This window comes from Oreochromis aureus, linkage group 13 (genome assembly GCF_013358895.1).
Source record: "Oreochromis aureus strain Israel breed Guangdong linkage group 13, ZZ_aureus, whole genome shotgun sequence".
Classification (NCBI taxonomy): Eukaryota; Metazoa; Chordata; class Actinopteri; order Cichliformes; family Cichlidae; genus Oreochromis; species Oreochromis aureus.
Genome location: NC_052954.1, coordinates 15,527,788 through 15,548,980, shown reverse-complemented (window position 1 = coordinate 15,548,980; position 21,193 = coordinate 15,527,788). Strand labels below are relative to the sequence as shown.

At 41.8% G+C, this 21,193-nt stretch overlaps 1 protein-coding gene across 11 annotated transcripts in view; it reads right to left on the bottom strand.

Annotated features, from left to right (window-relative positions):
• dst (dystonin) overlaps window positions 1–21,193 on the bottom strand; it is a 105,438-nt gene that overhangs the window by 27,361 nt on the left and 56,884 nt on the right. For all 11 annotated transcript variants that reach the window (XM_039621489.1, XM_039621491.1, XM_039621492.1 and 8 more), the window contains 22 exons: window positions 15,122–21,100; window positions 14,872–15,018; window positions 14,540–14,755; window positions 14,318–14,461; window positions 13,991–14,227; window positions 12,955–13,107; window positions 12,634–12,867; window positions 12,239–12,523; window positions 11,430–11,978; window positions 10,685–10,861; window positions 9,724–9,847; window positions 8,839–9,047; window positions 8,396–8,713; window positions 8,146–8,312; window positions 7,854–8,010; window positions 7,176–7,302; window positions 6,938–6,988; window positions 6,472–6,707; window positions 6,196–6,325; window positions 5,728–5,927; window positions 5,132–5,630; window positions 3,484–4,952 (listed from right to left, as the gene is read on the bottom strand). In XM_039621489.1, the coding sequence (XP_039477423.1) occupies window positions 3,484–4,952; window positions 5,132–5,630; window positions 5,728–5,927; window positions 6,196–6,325; window positions 6,472–6,707; window positions 6,938–6,988; window positions 7,176–7,302; window positions 7,854–8,010; window positions 8,146–8,312; window positions 8,396–8,713; window positions 8,839–9,047; window positions 9,724–9,847; window positions 10,685–10,861; window positions 11,430–11,978; window positions 12,239–12,523; window positions 12,634–12,867; window positions 12,955–13,107; window positions 13,991–14,227; window positions 14,318–14,461; window positions 14,540–14,755; window positions 14,872–15,018; window positions 15,122–21,100 (11,808 nt within the window). The remainder of the gene's footprint in view (window positions 1–3,483; window positions 4,953–5,131; window positions 5,631–5,727; window positions 5,928–6,195; window positions 6,326–6,471; window positions 6,708–6,937; window positions 6,989–7,175; window positions 7,303–7,853; window positions 8,011–8,145; window positions 8,313–8,395; window positions 8,714–8,838; window positions 9,048–9,723; window positions 9,848–10,684; window positions 10,862–11,429; window positions 11,979–12,238; window positions 12,524–12,633; window positions 12,868–12,954; window positions 13,108–13,990; window positions 14,228–14,317; window positions 14,462–14,539; window positions 14,756–14,871; window positions 15,019–15,121; window positions 21,101–21,193) is intronic.

Sequence of the window (21,193 nt, the reverse complement as noted above, 5' to 3'; positions counted from 1 at the left end):
AAGCACTAAAGGCCAAAAGTAGAGGGCACTAAAGGTTGAAGAGGTTGTTTGTTTGTTTTTTAAATTGAGTAAGGCTCTTTTAGTATCACCAAAGATGAGCAAACATTAGTTAGAGTGCATGTAGTGTGTGTTCGAGGGAGTGTGTACACTCCCTACAAGGATTACCAAATCTCAGTCTTTGCTTTCCTTTTGTCTCTATCGAGTTGTTACTTTTAATAAAATTAGAAGGACCCTGAAACCTATATAGGTTAACTTATCACCAAAAAGATGTCATGATAATTTACTATAGCTTAAGATGACACACTGGCCAAAATCAAGTAATTTTACTATCATTAAAGACAAATATTTAAAGCTAAAGTCTTGCCATTTTTGCTTTAAAAGTCGTGTCATGACCACCTCAGTTTTTCTCTGAGCAAGATGACACTCTCATATTTAGATATGAAGTCAGCTGATCACCTGGAGAACAAGAGGCCTGAAACAACATTTCACTCATACTCACTGCTTTCACACTACATGGGTCTTTTTTTTAAATCCTATTGCATCTAAACTTTATGTCTGCTCTCTCCAACACTAGAAACTTCAATGAGTAAAAACTCAACATAACAACTCCATTACACCATTCGGCTGGCCCATAGGGGTTTCATGTTTCACATTAATAATAATTTCTCATGACTTTGTGAATAATGAATAATGTGGCTCCAGTGACACTTTTTCACAACTATCATCACCTTCAATGAGCTGGAGTAGCTACAGTGTGATTCAGAAGGTAGAAATTTGTCTTAACTTGCAAGAGACACTGATGTAATGTCTCAACAGGGAGAAAAAGTTGCCACACCAGCCCCCCGCCCGTACAGTTGAGTCACTAAAACATGACCTTGGGTGCACATAAAGATACACGGGGGCTTCCAAGCTCCTACACAACTCACGGGAAAACAACAGCAAACACATGAAGTCGAAGACGTCTCATTGGAAACTTGACCTAAAATGGTAACAGCACATGAAAGAAAGGAATCCAAGCGCTGTCTTTCTCTGTTTATTTCTTGCTCACTAGCTGCCAATAAAGTCCACTTAACCAACAGCAAAAAATAGCCTGATTCACTGGATATAAAAAAGAAGATGACACAATTATCCAGACTGCTGCTAAATAAAGAAACAACTTCAGGTCCAACACTGATTTGCTGTCCTGAACCATTCCCCCCCGATATTGTTACAAATGAGTGTAAAGAGGATTTTCCGCTGACAGCTGAGGCCGTGTATGCCCTCTAAATGCAGAGTGGCAATAAGACAAAGACTGGGGGGGTGAATCACCGTGACAATGCTGCTTAGCAACAGCTTGAATCAATCACTTTGTTAATAGCTACCCTGCAAGCTCTTTAAACCAAACTCCACACTAGAAGCAGGCACCTCCGACCTTGCTACCCCAATGATATTTTAATACAAGCATCCCTTGTGGGGGTTGGACGCTCCCCTGTTCGAGTGCAGCACCCCATTAATTGAGAAAAAACAATCCCTTGACCTACATACTAGGACAGATCTGTGTGGTTTGCCTATACACAGCTGTTTACATTGTTTTGGGGTTTTTTGGTAAATACTAATACTATAAATAAAGAAGGCCTTCATCATTGCACCTCTACAGTAAATATAGGTTAATCTGCTTTTGAATCCACAGGAATTTAGGAGCTTTTAGAATATTTTGCGTCTGTCTGTGAATCTTAGTACTGGCTAACCCATGTTTGATCCCTAAGTGATATCAGCAAAGGTACCCACAATTTTGTTAACAATGTGTGAGAGGAAGATTAATTTGAAAACAAACCATTATGTCTGTAAAACTGCCAATATGCTTAAAGGCCCTACAATAACACAGCCAATACGCTTAAGTCTATCAATTTTACACACTGAATCCAAAAATTACAGGCAAAAGTTGAAATCAAGAATTTATAGCCTTTGGGATTAAAGTGTTCATTGGCACAGGCTGTAATTACATAGCAGCTAGTTTAAATAATCAAGCTATGTTTTACTTTTCAAAGATAATCAAGGTGATTTAATTATGTAGTCAATAAAACAGTTGATGGAAAATAGAGGCTGTCCAGATTAGGTATATATAACAAAGATGAATGGATATGACTTATGTAGGGAAAACAGCAAGCGTTTTACAAGCTTATTGGGCTGACCTCACTGTTAATGTCTGATGGCTGTGGGGCTAAAACTTGTTTCATATTCTGTAGTGGAGGCATTACAGAAAAATACCTAATGGCTCTATATGATACACTATATTTAGCATTTAAAAATGCTTCACCAATTTTAATGGATACTTAACCGAGCACAAATACTATATTATTCAGGGGATTTTAAAAATGACAGCAATGTCTTTACCAACAGGGGTCAAAATAACAGACATCGACTTCGAGCTTAGAGCTGCAGATGATCAGGTTGCAATGGTTTGGAACAACTATATCCGTGTTAAGAGAGCAAGATGCAGGCTCAGCATCATCATAAAATCAAGCAACACCCTGCTGGCAGCCACCTGGCTATGACGGCCCTTCCCTTTTGCCCCATCTTTGCATATGGAGCCCTAGCTCTTTTGTTGACACCAGATGCCCCAAATGAACCAGGAGTCCCCAGAGGGTTGTGTGCTCAGTGTGCTGGTATAATTTTCTCCTGTGCAAGGTTCTGTGGGTAGATAGCATGTATCTGTAGGTTTTAAAAGTTTTGAAAAAAAAACCTAACGAATTCCAGATTTAGGCTTAAAATGAAAGCAGGATTCCAATTAAATTAAATTAAATCTATATAGATCACAACTACAGTTCCCTCAAAGTGCTCTATATTGTAAGGTAAAGACCTTAGAATAACTAAGAAAACCACAATGAGACGATCCTGGCGACAGTGGACACAAAAAACTCCCCTTTACAGGAAAAACCCTCCAGCAAAAAAATAGATCATTCTTAACTCATTTTTTTTGTAAAGCACTTAAATCCACTATTGAAAAATGAAAATTTTTACTTTAATGCTTAAAAATTAATTTTAGCAGCAATATCAGATATATTATATATATTGTTATAGATATTGTGGAATTTATTATATTATATTCAGTGTTCCTAGAAATTACTTTGAAAATATTAAGCTTTAATTTTATTTTAGAGGGCTTACATCCGAAACAAAATCATTAGAGTACAAACTGACAAAAACACAGCACTCATAATAAGATATTAAATGTCTACTGCTTTTCCACAAGTAAAAAGTGAATGAAAGGCACAAAAATTGAGATTTTTTTTATGATCATAGGAAATTACTGACTTTTGAAATAAGCTAGATGTACGAGGAGGTATAAAGTTCCTTACAACAATGATCATTAGCTTTACCACTGTAGCAACTCTGATCCCTCAAACCAAAAAGGGGCAGATATACTGTGGTTTAATGTGTTAAAAAATGCCATATTATCAGGCAAAAAAATGAAAATAAAGCCTCAGATCAGGACAAACATACCTTGAAAGCCTCCAGCTGCTGGTTGAGCACTTCTGTCTCCATGCCGACTGGCTCCTGGGATGCCTCCTTGTCCACAGCTCTGCAGAGTTTATCTTCCATTTGATTTAGTTTACCATACAGCTCCTCTAGCTTTGTGAGAGTACTCTGCACCTGGACCTCTCTTCCTTTGGCTCTGTCTAACAGTTTGCCACACTGCTTACTCAGAGCATCCAGATCTCTCTTCAGGCCCAGAAGGTCAGGTGAGGGTTCAGACTCTAACATCTTCTTACAGCTGTCTCCAGCATTGGCTGTGTTAGCCATCAGCTCTCGCAGCTTAGCCACAAAACTCTGAATGCTGTCCTGCTGTTCTTTAAGAGTGTCCAAATTGAGATCCACTGGGGACATGCTGTCAAGCTCATCGTCCAGCTCTGTGAACTGTGCAAACATCTCGCGGATGTTGTTTTGGAACTGTCCGATACCCTGCAGTTTACCCTCCAATGCTTGACACGTCTCCTCCAGTTTCTTATTAAGGTTGCCGTAGTCTTTTTCTATGCTGTCTGCCTGTAGTAAGAGGTCTGTCACTCCTTCAGCATCTGGGACATCCACCACAAGGTCCTTGGCCAAGGCCTTCATGTGCTCTACTTGATTCTGCACAGCCTCTAAACTCTTGTGTTGGGCTTTCATGTTGGTTAGGCTCTTGTTGCTGTGCGCCTGAACTCCCTGTGTTTCATAGGCATCCACTTGCTTCTTAGCTCCCTCAAGCTGAGTCTTTGCCTCTTTGCACGCATCATTAAATTCCTTTACTGTGTGCGAGATCTTCTCTAAAGATTCCCTTTTGCTCTGCAGACTTTCCACTATATTGTCTACTCTTTTACCAATGCTAGCCTTCTCTTCTTTTATAGCGTCAGTGTCTGTGTTGGCCACCTCAAGAAGGCTATCTGCAGCTGCGTTGAGCTGCTCCACCAACCCTCTGTGCTTATCAACATCCTTCTGGAGAGCTTTCAACTGAGAAATGGAAGTCTCCACAGCAGCAGGATCAACGGTGAGCTTGACTCGGCTCTCGCTAGCCTCACACTCCTGAATCCAAGAGTTAAGCTTCTCCGCATGCTCCTGATACTTGAGTGATCTCATCAGAGCAGTTTGGAGTTTGTCAGCCTGCTCTGCGGAGCTCTTCTTCACTTCTTCCCAGTTGGATGAGAGGGTAGTGAGCTGACCTTGTAGTGCTAACTTCTCCGCACCATCAATGTTGTGCAGAAGCATCTCTCCCTCTCCAGTGATTGTATTAAAAGCTTTTTCATGTTCACTGAGAGCCTTCTGGAATTTACTGTGCTCCTCCACAGTTTGTTGCAGAACCTCCACTTTGGCAGAGATGGGTTTGGGCTTCGATTGGTCCTGGAGCTTCTCACCCAGCCATGACTGTAAATCTTTGGAAGTCTGATGAAACTGCTGAGAACTGGCAAAGGTGGAGTTTAACTGTTCAATTCTTTTTGCTGGAAGAGAGAAATATGGGAAACATATTCAGTAAGTTGATCAACACCAGCGATAAAGTGAGTTTTATACAACATAACCAATCAGTTTTTAATTTTCAGGACACTAATTTATCCAGTGGGGAAATACACAGGTTCAGCAACTTATCACAGAAATTAGAGGGTTAGTTATTAAGTCTAACCTGCTTTCTCTTCCAACTGCTTAAAAGGCTTGCAAACACTCTCCAGCTGCCTTGCAAGGTCTGCTTTGAGGTAGTCCTCAGTCACCATCGCCGTGAGCTCTTCATTGATGGCCTCAGCCTCCTTCAGCTTCTTCTTCTCCTCTCGCAGCTGAGCCGAGATGTTCTGGGCATCCTCCAACTGCTTCTTCACGGCATCAGGTTGCGTGCTGAGGCCCTGATGATTTGTGAGCTGACTCTCCAGCTGAGTGGCAGTGTTACTGAGGCTCCTCAGTAACTCCTGAAACTTCCCGGTTTTCACCACTGCCTGATCAATGAGGCTGTCTCGCTGGTCCAGCTGTCCTGTGAGGCCTGCCCACTTCTGAGTGACTGCAGCAAGCTGCTCCTTCACCAGCTTCCCACTTGAAGGGTGCTGATCGCCTGATGAGCTTAGGATGGCGGAGGCAGCTTCCTCGAGTTGTTCATATTGAGGTTTGCGGCTCTTAAACTCATTCTGGAGGATCTGGGGGATAAAGAAAGAATATCGGATGACGATGAGCACACCTTAAGAAATCCTCAGGAAATGCTTAGTGAAAATGAGTCAAAGGTGCCATTCTAACCTGGACTTGTTGCTTCTGCATTTTAAGCATGTTCGGGTCTATGGAGAGGGGTCCGAGGACACTCATCATCAGCTCCTTCTCTGAAAGCCACTGACCAAGCTGCTGCTCCGTTGTTTGGAAGATGTCCAGATTCTTATTGGACTGCTCCAGGTGCTGCTTCCTCTCCTCAACAGAGCCACTGATGTCTGCCCAGGCAGCATCTGAACAGGAGGACAGAACAATCACACCAATGTCCATTAGTCAGCACAACAGCACCTTTATGTCCTCTGTCCCACTGTTTTCTCCTAGCAAGCCTCCCACCTATTCACAACCTGGCACAACACATGTGTTAATTTAACCAGTGCACCGGGGGAAGGGACTGAGGTAGGCTCACATTTTGATAAATGAATTTATGATATGCAGCATTAGAAGTCAACATAGACACATAGACATAAACAACACGGGGCCATTTGATGCCATGGACCATACCTATTTCTGCCAACATCTGCTTCCATTTCGCTGCCTCGGGTGAGTTTGGATGAGTCTTAATCAAGTCGAGGAGCTTCTCTCTGAGCTTTTGAAGCACCTCCTGTTTTTGCTTCATGTTATCTTCAAATGCCTGAAAGAGCAAAACAAATCATAAATACCTAATGATTTCTTTTAAGATTGTCCAATGACTATCTTATCCACAGTGAGAACCACATGCAGTTTTGTTATATAATTAAATGTAACACTCCACGTGGAGAGCAGCAACACTTTTTGTACCTTCTGCTGTTCAAGCTGTGTTTTCACTGAGTCTTTCTCTGTGGCTGCACTGTTCCAGGACTGTGCGGTCTTTTTCATGTCCTTCAGCCACAGCATCATGTCATCTGTCTCCTTCTGGGCCTCTTTCACCTCCTGCAACAAACTACTCAGCTGTGCTGAGCGATTCTTCAGCGTTTCTCCGAGGTCCGTGTACCCCTCATTGATGGAAGACATGTTCTGCTGAATAACCATCAGCTCTGAGGATATGAAAAATAATCTCACTGTTATAATTTTATTTTTCCAGACATTTATAGTCAGCATGAGATATTAATAATAGTAATACATTAGCAACACATATGAGGACATTTCTTATTGTCTTTTTTCTTTAACTAATAGTTGTAATCTGAAGATACTTAGAGGTTATTTACGCAGCACAGACCACACACACTCTGATGACAAAGCAGCACCCACATACACACTTCATTACCTTTGTTGGTTAGGTAGGTATGGCTTGCTGGACCATCACCATTAGTAAGAGCTGATGCAAAGACATGAAACAAAGCTTATGTTAGGAACAAGCAGATGGACCAGAAGTCATGGCACCAGATCCTTCAATGATCTTTAACAGTTAGTAATTAAACAACACTCAGAAGACAACCCAAACACTACCCATCTGATTCTGTTTTATGACGCATATACACGAGTCTATGTGTGCTGATGTTTACCCGACTTGTTGGGAGTCTTTGTCTTGGCAGGTGATGTGAGGAAAGTAATCAAGTTGCACAGCGTCGATCCTTTAGTGTTCAGGTCTTGGACAGCAGGGCCTTTGGATGTCCATTCATCTAGTAATCCCTGATAAAACATTAATTATATGATTGATTGATTGATAGATTGATAGATTGATAGATAATGAAAGTTATGGTGTTATAGCAGCAGGATATGAAATCAAAAATAGCACAGTCTACAATAATTAAACTACATAGTTACAGTAAAGTGCCAAAGGTACATGCTAATGTCCTTATACTATGAGAACAGTCAGAAATTGTGCAAGATAGATTCAGGATCTACTTCTGCAATCTTTTTATCTTTTCTGTGAAGAAAACAGTCTCTCTGCTGGACAGCGCACTGTTTCACTCTTAGATATGTCCTGTATAGACACCAACTATTTAGCTGTCATTAGCTGGCAGAGTAAGCACATTTGGATAGTGTGGAGTTTAAGGAGACTGGGACTATAATCTACTAAAACGCAGTGACTACCTATTGCAAAACCCATGAATTCCAAACTGCTGTGTCAGGTGTAAACAGCAGTGGCTTCTGTTCCAGCACCTTAAGTGCAGTAAGATAAAACACATATAAAATAACACTCTCTCTAAAATATACTTTGTATTTATCTCATGACTCACGGTGACTATCTGCAGGTTGCTCTCCAGAGTTTTCTCACTGCTGCTTGGCTGATCTGCAGGTACTTTGTCATTAGCCTCCTCCAGCCACTTAGTGAGAGCGCTAGCTGCAGATCTGAACTCTCCCAGCTGGTCCTGACAAGATGACAGTTCCTCTTCCCTACAAGCAGACGTGAGGAATCAGTCAGAGCTTGCATCCATTTGGATATTACAAACAATGCACAAATTTAAAGTTAATAAAAAGGACACAAAATTAAGAGTTAAAAATAGCAAAAGCCTGTTCTTCCAGACTTACTTTTCTTTGATGGTATCTTTAAAGGTGCTGAAAACATTTGAGAGATTGTCCAGCTTGCTCTGAATTTGGGCTTTGTTTCCATCGGGGCTTATTTCAGACAGCTCCTTGGACAAAGTCTGCAGCTTCTCCAAATCACCAGCATATTCAGCCATCTCAGCTTTGGTGTTCTGTAGAGAAATGTCATCTGTCAGCTAATCTGTGCATGATGAAATTAGATTACTGAGAAAATAGTCAAAATTTTTAAACACACCTGCATTAGCTGAGACAGTTCATTGAAAGTTTTCCCCGGGCCGTCTGTTTCGTGCAGGTCCTGTGAGCGCTTCACGACAAACTGCTGGACTTTTTCGGCTACACTCTCAAACTGCTCTACCTTTTCTTTCAGCTTCTCCAGAGTAGCAATTTTTTGCCTGTGCTGATCACACGCATCAGAGAAGCGCTGGGAGAGAGAGTCCATCTTAGACTGCAGAAGCGCGGCAGCAGAGGGATCAGCCGTCTCCACAAACTTCTTCACCTTGGCTTTCATGGCTGAGATGCTGCTCTGGCGACTTGCTATGTCCTGCTCTAAAGCCTTAAACAAAAAAAAAAAAGATTGAAAACAGTAAAGTTTTATTAGATTATTAAAATAAATATGAAGCTGGTATGAAATTTTAGCATTAGTAGAGCGCTGAAATCTTGACAAAAAAAAACACATACTGCTTCTTTGCTCAGGATGCCTCCAAGAGATGCAGAGTCTAAGGTTATTTGCCCTTTTTCTTCCACACTGGCCTCAACTCCCTCCATCCATCCCATCATCTCATCCAAGCCATCCTGAACACTCATAGAGCGAGTCAGGGTGATCTGCAGCTTCTCATTTCGATCGCTTACAGACTTGGAAAGGTTGTCGTAACGCTCCACTATGTCATCTAAAACACACGAAAACAAATCAGGTTCTGCTTAAAACAGGATCATGTCTCGCTGTCTGGAACACACCATAAGGTAAACATTTCAAACTAAGGTAGAAACATATTTGGCTTTTATGAGTTTGTTTAGGCTATAATGTTGGCAAAGGACATCCATTAGCTTTTTGGTCGAGGTAACAGCATGTTAAGTACAGGCCAAAAAACCAATAACTGGGGAAAAATGAACACAAATGATTCAAAAGCCATGAATCACACTGATAACATTTTTCTGTTGTAGTAAAGTAATGGTGAACTCTTTGTGGTATGTTGACACCAACCTAGCTTGATAAATCATGGCTTTCTTTTTTGCAGTAACACAGTGCTCGATTAGTATTTCACAGGGCAGCAGAAAATATGTAAAATTTTCCAAAACTACTTCCAAATTATTTAACTGTCTGCTGCCTTTCAAGTTACTTATTTAAAAGGTCTAAATCTGAACAGCAGGAATTTGGGTGTCCCTTCAGCCCTGAGTAGGTTTTCCAGACCATGGATTAGGCCAAGTCCCAGACTAAAAGAACAAGCAGTCCAGACTTTCATTAAAAAAGTTTATAGTCTAGGACACTAGGCTTAATGTCTGTCTGGGAAATTGAGCCATTAGGTATACAGATCATGCTGTGCAGCTGACTTTTATTTTTCTCACCTACTGTCTCCTGGATCTCATCTGGATTGCTCAGCAGGTCACCTTCAGATGTTATTAAAGACTCAGCTGTTTTACGTAAAGAATCAATAGCAGTCTGGTGCCCCATCATCTGACCTTGTAAAACCTGGAGATTAATAAATAGTGACAAGAAAGTTTAAAAAAAAAAAAACAATCCTCATAAATACGTGCTCTGTTTCTACAAAGTCTACGCTTTTTCTATAGCGCACTTGATGATAATAACCTCAGAGCGATCATGCCTGGGTTTAATATTGGTTAGTTGAATCTACCTATCTGACTTCACTATTACTCTTATAGAAGTGCTTAGAATTTCTGCAGTGATTTCAAGTCCAAGCCCAAAGTACTGTGTTTCTTGGTTGGCTCGCAGGCAGCTCTTATCTGTGCATATTTATCCTGTAAGTCACTACCTCGCTACAGAGAAATGTTGAAACTAGCTGCAGCCAAAGCCTTGACAGAGACAGCTCTGTCAGCCCAGTTCGTTATCTTCTCGTAGGAGTGTGCGCACTACAAATGACCAGAGTTAAACTATTCACATGTGGGTTTGAGTTTAAACGCAGAGCTAAAAATAACTTCGTTGCACTTAAGTCAGTGGAAACGCTGTATATGGCGAGGCAAGGTCTATTGGCCTTATAACCCTTATAACTGTCACGTCTAAACAAGGCTGTTCCTTCTGTCTGTGCTTGGATTGCTCCTAACTTTTAGAGTTGACGCCGAGCTGATGAAAGCTATAATGAGGATAAATAACACAAAAAATAACATAAAAAATGTCTAAAAGTATCTTTTCACATGAATTCTCTTTGGCCTCGATAACAAGGGATAACAATGAGATTAAAGAAAAAAATACCACACGGTTGAAACAAATCTTAGCTTTTCAACACAACATTCTTGACTTGACTTTAAGCTCTTAGGCCTAATTAGTTCAGCTTTTTGGTGCGGTTCTTGCCTTGGTGTCCTCCAGCTGTTTCTGTAGCGTTTGAGGGTCAGCTGCTATGGCCTCTGATTGCTGCTTTCTCGCCTCCTCCTCTGAGCTGTTGAGCCACTTCAAAAGACCGGTGCTTGAGTCGTCATACTTTTTGTACTTGTCAACCACGTCTTTGAGGTTGTTGCCAAGCAGATTGCACTGTGACAAAAGAAAAATAGATTCACTTTGGTTGTTTAAATAAAAGAATAATAGCAAAAATAACTGACCATAAGATCTCGATCTTGAAAAGCCATTTTCACAGTAAAGTTAACTAAAAGAGGTGCTGCAGTTTTAAAATTTTAAAATAATATTTTCAAATCTAATTTCAATGAATGTATTCTGTTATTTATTCCACTGTAATTCTGTAACTGTAGTATTTTTCCCTTGGTTGATGTGCATTACTGTATTTTTGTACCTTTAGTGTATTTTTGATTTAAGAGTAAAAAAAAATATCTTTAAATCATAAATCATACTGCATATTGTGTATATATAAGCCCAACTAGGACAGCTCTAAACTCTCTGTGCAGCAAATCAGCTTCATGTTAAACTACATCAACCTTAACCTTATCCTTATATACATTTAAATAAAAATTAATTTGCCATTTAAAACTTTTTTTTGGTGTTTATTTTTTATTAGGATTTATTAGGATTTTATTAGGACAGATGCTGCCACACAGTGGGAAGAATAAGCCATTACGCCCATTCTGATCAGCTGCATACTAAATACCTGTGAGTGTAGTGTTTTATATCGACTGGCTGCTGAGTCTAGTTTATCCTTGACAGCAGAACAGGTTCCTGAAGTATCCACATGCAGCAGCGGATTCTTAGCTGCCGGGTCAGCCGATCCAAACGCCTTAGCCACGTCCAGCACTTTCTGTCCCGAAATAGTGATGAAGCGAAGGTCCCCTTTGTGGGAAATCACATCCTCTGAGAAACTTTTCTGTCGCTGAAGGTTATCACTGAGGATATTAAGGGAGCTTGCAGGCGCTCCCAGTTCCAAAATCTCTTCTTCAGCCTGGTTTAACCAGTTTTCAAACTCCTCGCAGTCATCCTGGAACTTCTTCAGCTCCTCCTGGACACACTGCACCTGCTTCATCTGCTGCTCAGCCTGAGTCAGGGACGTCTCATAGCGCTCCTTTAACTCTTGGATGTTCTTCTGCAAAGCCTCCTTCTCCTGTGGAGACAGCACGTTGGCTTGCTTGTCAAGCATAGCCTGAGCTGACTGGGTGGCCATGATCAGATCCTGCTGCTGGGACAGAATCTCCTGGTGATGGGCCTGTGGTCACAATTATAGCAAAACATGTTATTAGTATGCCATAAAATATTTTAGACATTTTTGAGACCTTAAGTGTAGTCTTATCTATTTTTTAACGTTTTGAAAACACTCAGAGGCATTTCTTGTCTCCACCATCTCTTTAATAAATGTTATATTTCAGTTATTAAGACAGCTTAATTTTGTGAGCTGTTAGGAAAAATGGTATGAAACAGTATGAACTATTGCAAATAAATAAATAAACTGCAACAAACTAGCTATACCTTGAGCCTTTGGTACTGCTTATCAAGATTCGGGGATTCATTGTTCTCGCCATTGGTCTCTCTGCCAAAATCCTTGTCAGTGGTCTGCAAAGCGTTTCCGTTGGCATCATCATCCTCTGTTATCAGTCCCTTAGCTGAAGGTTCTTCTGGCAGGTTTCCATTTTCTTGACTTACATGGTCTGTTTGATCCAGGCTGCTCTTGTTTTTATTTCCTACATTGGAAATCCAGTCCAGAAGACCTTCAATTTTGCTCTTACTCTCTTCAAGCTGTTCGACAGCTGCTGCCTGTGCCGACAGACCACACATTAACAATGCTGATTTCACTCTAACATACAATTCAAATTCTCAGGAAACAGAGAGTTTTTACAGAAAGCACACATGGAAGGAATCCAAACCTTTTCGCTCTCCTGCTGTATGGCTGTCGTGACAGCTTTCTCCAAATCTTTTCTGGAGTCCTCGGCTCGCTGGTTGATGAGCTTGGCCTTGCTTTTAGCCTCTTCCAGCTTGCTTTCAATAGCGGCGATTTGATCTGGTGTCATCTTGCTTCGGTTTTCCTGGAGAAATTTATTAGTACTGCTGATCACGTCATTTAAGGCACTGGCGTTTGTCAACACGTCTTTTTGGAGAGCCTTGTGAAGAAACAGAAAGTTTTTTTAACTGATGAATGAAGCATAATATATTTTTTGTAGGGCAAACCAAGTGAAGTTCTGTCAAACCTGATCCTCCTGCTGGTACTGCTGCAGGTCTGTAATACTCTCAGCATTTTCAGCCTGTTGCTTATGGCCAATCAGGCGGTTCTCGGTCAGCGTGAGATTATCGCACATGTCCGCCAACTTGTCTGTAAACTCCTTCTGTTTCTCCAATAAAGACTGACATTAGGAAAAAAAAAAGTTAAGGTCAAACCTTACATCTTTAAATCTTGTGTTACACAAATCTATTCCCAGTAAAACATTCACATAGAAACAAACATCAAAGGTGTAAAATAGTTCTCACATAATGAAAATGAAAGGAAGGAAAGGTAGGGAGCAAGAATTCGAGCACACAGAGGTAACATGCAAAGTTTGCTTCAGAATAAACTCTCCTAAATCAAACCAGTGTAACTATCGAGTTTGCTGTAAACATGCTATTTGCCAATTTGTTGCCATGGTGCTAAAAAGCACAGGAGGACATCATATTGTGTGTTAGTCTGTTTGTTTTTCAGGACATTTTCCAACAAAGATAGTCCACTGTTAAATGTTCGCCGGAGTCTCGAAGCCTGTAGAATGAAAACAAGCACAGAAGTTAGTCTGCAGCAGGGATCGAGCACTCAAGCATGCAATGCTGTTATTTCTCTGAGCATTTACAACCTCAAACTCTGGAAAAGAAACAACAAAGTCAGACCAGAATACACTGAAACATGCAGAATGTCTAAAATTTTAAAAAACACTCAGATTTACAGCTTTAATTCAAGTAAAACAACTGAAAATGTCAATATTTGTGTATGAGAGCCTGACTATGCCTGTTGGAGAGCTTAAAAAATCTCATTCATTCATTACATCAGTGGTTCTCAAACTGTGAAGCCCCCTGGTGGGGTGTAGTGCCACAATGGACTATTTTTATTATTGAGATAATTGCTTTCACAGTATAAATACTTTACACAGTCCTAGGGTAATGTAAAATATGGCTTTAACTCATATAAATTAAAGCTACACTTTTTCTTTCCAGGAAAAATCTCAGTGAAATGATATATTTATAGCATATACACAGGCAGACCTCTGCCATGCTTTCTCTCTCTCTGGCGTCAAGCAGGACATCTAAGGCACTCTTCTGTGTTACAAGCCTTTCTATCTGGTCTCTGAATGCTCGCTGAGTGGTGCTGAGGAACTTGAGGAGGTAGCTACTCTTAGCCGGACTCAGGAACTGAGTGTGCTCTGAAATAAAGCACTGGATATCAAACGTGACATCCTCTAACTTGAGCCTGGCTTCTTTTTGCAGATGGTCCTCCATGTCCTGGGAAAACAAAACATTGAAGGATGTTGAGGGATTTTCTCCTCTTGTTTACTCAAGCTGTGCAGTGCTTTAAACTGCACTTTAAGGTACCTTATTCTGCTGGCTCAGATGTTTCAAAGTGTCCACATCACATGTATTCAAATCCACACCCAACATCTTAGAGTTAGTTTGAATGAGCCCCGCCAGCGTATTGAGATCACTGAGATGCTGCTGATATGTTGATTCCAAATGTACCTGAAATCATATATAAAGGGGTCAGTGGCTGATGCTACTGTTATATTATTGTATTTTAATTACTGTGTTAAGACTGACCTTCCCTGTTTCCATCGCTTGAATCAGAGAGTTGCTTCTTTCTGCACACATCTGAGACACAGCAGTAAAATTTGGCTCTAACTCCAGATATATCGAGGCCAAGTCGTGGTGGATTTGCTGGGGAACGTCTTCATCAGCAGAGTTTATGAGTTGTTTGGCTTTCTCCATATCTACTGTCAGAACATCAGCCAGACTAGAAAGCTGAGACTGCAGAGACTAGATAGAAAAAAAAAGAATTTGATCAGGAACTGAAACACATGTTGACATTTGAAATATATTAAAAATCGATCGTTTATTCAAAAACAAATGGGCTTCAGCTGGTCATTTCTAACCTGACATTCCTCTATTTGGTTCTGCAATTCTTCCATGCTGTTGTCTGTGGGTATTGGGATTGTGAGGTCTTTTCTGGCATCTTCTAAAACATCAGAGTGATCCTGCAGTCTCCCGACACACTCCAAATAATCGTGGATGGAGAACAGCTGTGGGTAAAGAAAAAAAAATGAATTCACAAAAGGAACAGCTGTTACTAATGTCCAAAACTAAGAAATGATGAGCTTAGCATTCAGCCAAAATAAACCGCACCTCAACTTTGCAGCCATCTGAGCTGGCAGAGGCCTCAACAGATGGTTGGTGACTCTTTGGAGCACCGTCATCCTCTCCTGACTCCTCATCCTCTCCCTCTGAACTTTCCTCTTTGATGCTCTCCAGTGTGTGCCACTGTTCCTGCTGTGACTCACACCCCAGAGCGCTGCTGAGGGTATCCATCACTTCCTTAAGCACTGAAAGGTCTTGGCTTGTGGAAACAGTCTTAAAAACCTGCAGCAGCTGCAGCTGGATATTTGGAGCATCAGACTGCTCTGTCTCTTGACCTCCTCTTTCTTCCGGGCATATCAGTTTTGCTTTCCTCGTGTCCTCGCTGTCTAAACTGAGAGAATTTTGCTTCAGTAAATTCATGAGGTGATCTGGGTGACTGCTCTCTGTGAGTCCTTGAGATGTGCTACTCTCGTGGAAACTGCTTTTATCTAAAGATTGTGCAGTATTCTTATCTATAGCAAGGGCATCTTGAGAATCTTGAGCTTGTGCCCTTTCCAAACCACTGCTCTTATCATTGTGTGTAATATCTTCCCCCTGGTCATCTGCATATGTCTTTCCAGGATTAGAAAACACTGATGGGCCTGAAGAGGAAACAACAGGTATTATGCTGCTCTCGGACAGGAAATCCGTAACTGTGTGAGTATCCACAGAAACACACGCTTCTAAACTTTGATCCTCTTCTTGAGGATCAGACCTCATCTCTTCTCCTATTCTACTTCCAGGCTGTCCAAAGTTAATGTCTGATAAGGGAAACAATGGATTTAAACAGGAGACATTTCTATCACTATCAGGATCGTCTGTGTCCGTTCGTGATGCAGAGATCTGTTCAGTATCAATAGCGAAAATGCTCTTGTTTTGCCTCTCTGGGAAAAGCCTCTCAGCATCACCTGTAACACCAAGCGCTGACTCTAACAAGTCTTTAGGAGTCATGACTAAATCTTCAGCATCATTGCTGCTGTGATTAACAGTATCTGTTGCTGTTAAAACAGCAGGTATCTCAGAAGAGGAGCTCAGCTTTTGTGGAGGTCTTTCACAAACAGGTGCACCACTTTGGCAGAGAGATGCAGAAATCTGTTCAGCATCAATATTAAAAATGTCATCATTTTGCTTCTCTGGGGAAAGCCTCTCAGCATCACCTCCCCCTCCATGTGTTGACCCGAACAAATCTTTAGGAGTCAGGGCTGAATCTTCAATATCATAGTAGCTTTGGTTGATAGTACTTGTTGTTATGTCTCTATTAACAGAAGATATCTCAGAATAGGAGCTCTGCTGTTGTGGAGGTTTTTCACAGACAGCTGCACTCAGGTTCCGATCTCTCTGACAGAGAGATACAGGGATCTGCTCAGCATCAATAGTGAAAATGTCATTGTTTTCCCTCTCTTGGGAAAACCTCTCAGCATCATCTGAATCACCATGGGAAGACCCTAACAAATCTTTAGGAGTTAGGACGGAATCTTCGGTCTCATTGTTGGTGTGACTGATGGTATTTGTTGCTGTTATGCTGCTGTAAACAGCAGGTAACTCAGAAGAGGAGCTCTGCTGTTGTGGTCCTTCACAAACAGCTGCACTCAGGCTCCGATCTCTCTGACAGAGAGGTACAGCATCAGTAGTGAGAATGTCATTGTTTTCCCTCTCTTGGGAAAGCCTCTCAGGATCACCTGCACCTCCATGGGAAGACCCTAACAAATCTTTAGGAGTCAGGGCTGAATCTTCAATATCATTGTTGCTGTGATTGATGGTATTTGTTGCTGTTATGCTGCTGTAAACAGCAGGTAACTCAGAAGAGGAACTCTGCTGTTGTGGTCCTTCACAAACAGCTGCACTCAGGCTCCGATCTCTCTGACAGAGAGGTACAGCATCAGTAGTGAGAATGTCATTGTTTTCCCTCTCTTGGGAAAGCCTCTCAGGATCACCTGCACCTCCATGGGAAGACCCTAACAAATCTTTAGGAGTCAGGGCTGAATCTTCAATATCATTGTTGCTGTGATTGATGGTATTTGTTGCTGTTATGCTGCTGTAAACAGCAGGTAACTCAGAAGAGGAACTCTGCTGTTGTGGTCCTTCACAAACAGCTGCACTCAGGCTCCGATCTCTCTGACAGAGAGATACGGAGATCTGTTCAGCATTAACAGTGGGAATGTCATTGTTTTGCCTGTTTTGGGAAAGCCTCTCAGCATCACTTGTAAGGCCACAAGTAAACCCTAACAAATCTTTAGGAGTCAGGACTAAATCACTGTAGCTGTGATCGATTGTATTTGTTGCTGTTATGCTGCAATAAACAGCAGGTAACTCAGAAGAGGAGCTCTGCTGTTGTGGTCCTTCACAAACAGGTGAGCTCAGGCTCTGATCTCCCTGACAGAGAGGTACAGCATCAATAGTGAGAATGTCATTGTTTCCCCTCTCTTGGAAAAGCCTCTCGGCATCACCTGCACCACCATGGGCCGACCCAAACAAATCTTTAGGAGTCAGGGCTGAATCTTCAATGTCATTGTTGCTGTGCAAGATGGTATTTGTTGCTGTTATGCTGCTGTAAATAGCAGGTAACTCAGACGAGGAGCTCTGCTGTTGTGGAGGTCTTTCACAAGCAGCTGCAATCAGGCTCTGATCTCGCTGACAGAAAGCTATGGAGATCTGTTCACCATCAATAGTGAGAATGTCATCATTTTGCTTCTCTAGGGAAGGCCTCTCAGAATCACCTGCTCCACCATCTGTAAACCCTAAGAAATCTTTAGGAGTCAGGACTGTATCTTCAATATCATAGTTGCTGTGATTGATGGTATTTGTTGTTGTTATGCTGCTGTAAACAGCAGGTATTTCAGAAGAGGAGCTCTGCTGTTCTGGAGGTCTTTCACAAACAGCTGCAATCAGGCTCTGATCTCTCTGACAGCTGCTGGGCTCAGATTCATCACTATAATCACTTTCTGCTTGCTGACGTAATGCAATTCTGACATCTTCTGCCCTGTTTTTCACGGAGTTACAATTACCCCTGGAAACCGAGATGACTGCACCCTCAACCAAATCCCCGAGCGATGTGTAATCCACACTTGGAGCTGGATCACTGCCCAAAGTTGACCGAACCCCACTTTCATCTTCCACTCTAGCTTCCAAAGACAAAGCACTGCAAAATGAAACCGACGTGCCGGTTTCACTCTGAATGAATGTCTGATTTCTTACACTGGTATCATATCCATCACTGAAAATATCATCATCACTGGGTGTGCTGTCAGATTTACTGGAGTGATAAGCAAAAGCGGCAGACTGAGTCTGGCTTTTGGAATCAGTATTGATGCTGGAGATTTTTCCTGTCAGCTCACTATCCATTAAGGTGTGTGACTCACTGTCTTCAGCCCCTAAAGGCAATTTTTCTATATGATTGGTACGCTCTGCTGTAACCTGATTCCATACAGAGGGTGAGATCATCTGAGGCATGTTACCACTTTCTGATGGAAGGGAAAGATGTACTTTATTAGTCATTGTTTCTACACTCCCCACTGCCTTACACGCTAACTCTGGATTTCTATTTTCACTCTCTCCTTCCTTGTTATTAGCCTCTTCTTTGGCTAAATCAAGCACCGTGACAGCAGCATTCCTTGAAATCACCTGCTGTGTGTTTTCAGCTTTGTGAATTTCAGCTGCATGAATTAAACCCAGATCTTGATCTTCAGAAAGAGAGTAAACACGGTTTTCCTCTGGGTAAAAGTTGCCTTGCGAATCTGAATCCTTGACTAATTCAAGCAGGAGTGAATCACCAATGCTCCTGCTGCAATGAGACCTCAAAAAGCTCTGCTCTGTGTGACATCTGCTTGACAATGCCTGTTTTAATCCAGAAAATCTGTCTGTCTCATCCATTAGGATGGGAGTTTTTTCATCTGACTGCGAGTCATGCAGCTCTAGTACCATCTTATCATCCACTAATCCTTTATTAAGAGCTTCCTGCAGGTTATAACATTTCCCAGAGGTGACGTCCAAAATGCCCTCTTCCTCCATTTGGGTTTTCAGAAGCTCAATAGCACTCTTCCGCTCATTTCCACCCTCCACCGAGTCCTCAGAGCTTAAAAACTGAGGTTGTTCAATATGAAGACTTGTTGTTGTTTCAAAGCACTTAGCCTTATAGTGTGGTGGCACCTGATGGCAAGATCTAAATGAGGACTCAGAGTCAATCATCACTGAAGGTGAGCTAATATTTCTGCTTTCCCCAGAGCAAAATGTGTGAGGGACTGACACATGTAGAGAACCTGGAATATCAAGATCTTCCCTGGCATAATCTCCGGCCTCCTTTTCTAAAGTATTTCCAGAAATGTCTTCTTCAAACTGATCTGACTTTGTCCACCATGTGCCATTTTCAAACACGTTTTCCACCTCTACACCTCTGGTGTCAATATCAATGTCACTATTCACTAAAAGGTCCCTGGCATGATCGTGTTTTGAAGCTTTATCATTTTTATTAGATTTTTCATCAAAGGTTATTCTTCCATTGCCAGAGGAAACGAAATTATGGGGCTCAAATGTGTGTTGTGTGTTTTCATCAAAGGTGATTCTCCCGCCGGTCTGGGAAACAAAGTCACGGCGATCAAACACATCCTCTGTGTTTTTTATTAAGTCCTCTGATTCATCATTTATGTGTAGCGACATCTCAGAATCTGTGTCTTCAAAAGGATTTTCGGCATCTAAAGTCAGATCAGTCAAACCTTCATCATCGTTCAGATAAAATAGCCGGTCCTCAAGAAAAGCTTGAGCCATTTTATTTAACTGATCATCAAGTATCAAAACCCTCTGTTCTGACTTTGGATCAATATAACTGTTCATCATTAAGTATGAGATGAATAACTGTTTTGCTTCCGTGGGAGAGGGGAGATTAACTTCGGAACCATCATGAGGCCACCCATCAACTGCCAGCTTTTTATAAGTGAGCCAAGATGAAAACTTTTCACTAAGGTGATCAACATCTGGCAGCACATCTGGGATCTCTATGGATTTCAGAACCTCTGCTGTGTGACTGTCGAGCCAACCATTTTGAATAGCGGTAGTGATATCGATCACCTCTGAATTTTCCGGAATGTAAAATGCTGCTATTTTCCCCCGATTAGTAAAAAGTCTGCAGGTAAACTCACTGGAGGTGCTTTGACAATCAGATTCATGCGAGGTAGACACCGTTTGGATTTCCCCAGAGTGAGGCAACGCAAGTCCCATGAACTGTTGCTGATTTCCCAGCACGATGAGTGTGCTGCTGGAGCTCATCAAGTCACACTGAATGGCCGCATCCACCTTCAGCCCACCTCCAGCATTCTGGAAGTTACCATCTGACACCTCAGTTTCATTCTGACCTTCTAGATCCCCCTGAGCACCTAACAACCTCACCATAATCTCCTGATTACTAAAACCACCCGAAGTCACACTGCTAATATTCCTCTCTGATGTCTCTGATCTCTTTCTGCTGAGGCCCTTGAATATCAGTTTATTAACCTCACAAGCTTCACCCTCCTCTTCAGGCTCTAAAAACGACAGACTTTCTGCAGTGCTAGGAGTTATCATATCCTGGTGAGACTTTTTCCTCTGAAGGATGTTTACATAGACAGAAGCAGGAATTAAACCACACTGAAATGCCTTCTCCAGGGTCATCGTGTCCCCTGTGTAGCACATCTTCACTTCATCACTGACCTGGCTGGCCTCTATTATCTTTATGATCATATCTTCACACATGGACCCTTCTCTAGCTGCTGCTATGTCTGACAGGGACACAGAGGAGACATGTGAACTCTGTATGCATTTGCTTGAATCATTCAATACTGGCAAGTGATTCAGCGTTGATGTGTAGATGCGATTTTCTTCGATAGCATCGTCACACCCCAGATGGAGCTGGGGTTCAGAGAGGTTGGAGGTTAGGAGGGCCCCTTGGAGATTAACCAAGCCTCTCTGTTCAATCAGGCCACTCATTCCAGTCCCAATCCTATCAAGGGGTTTGAAATCCTACAGGAAATGAAAGCATGACAATTAATTTCACTAGCTTTGGCCTCAGTCTCAGAATTTGTTCAAATTTTGCTAACTGAAGCAAGACAAAAT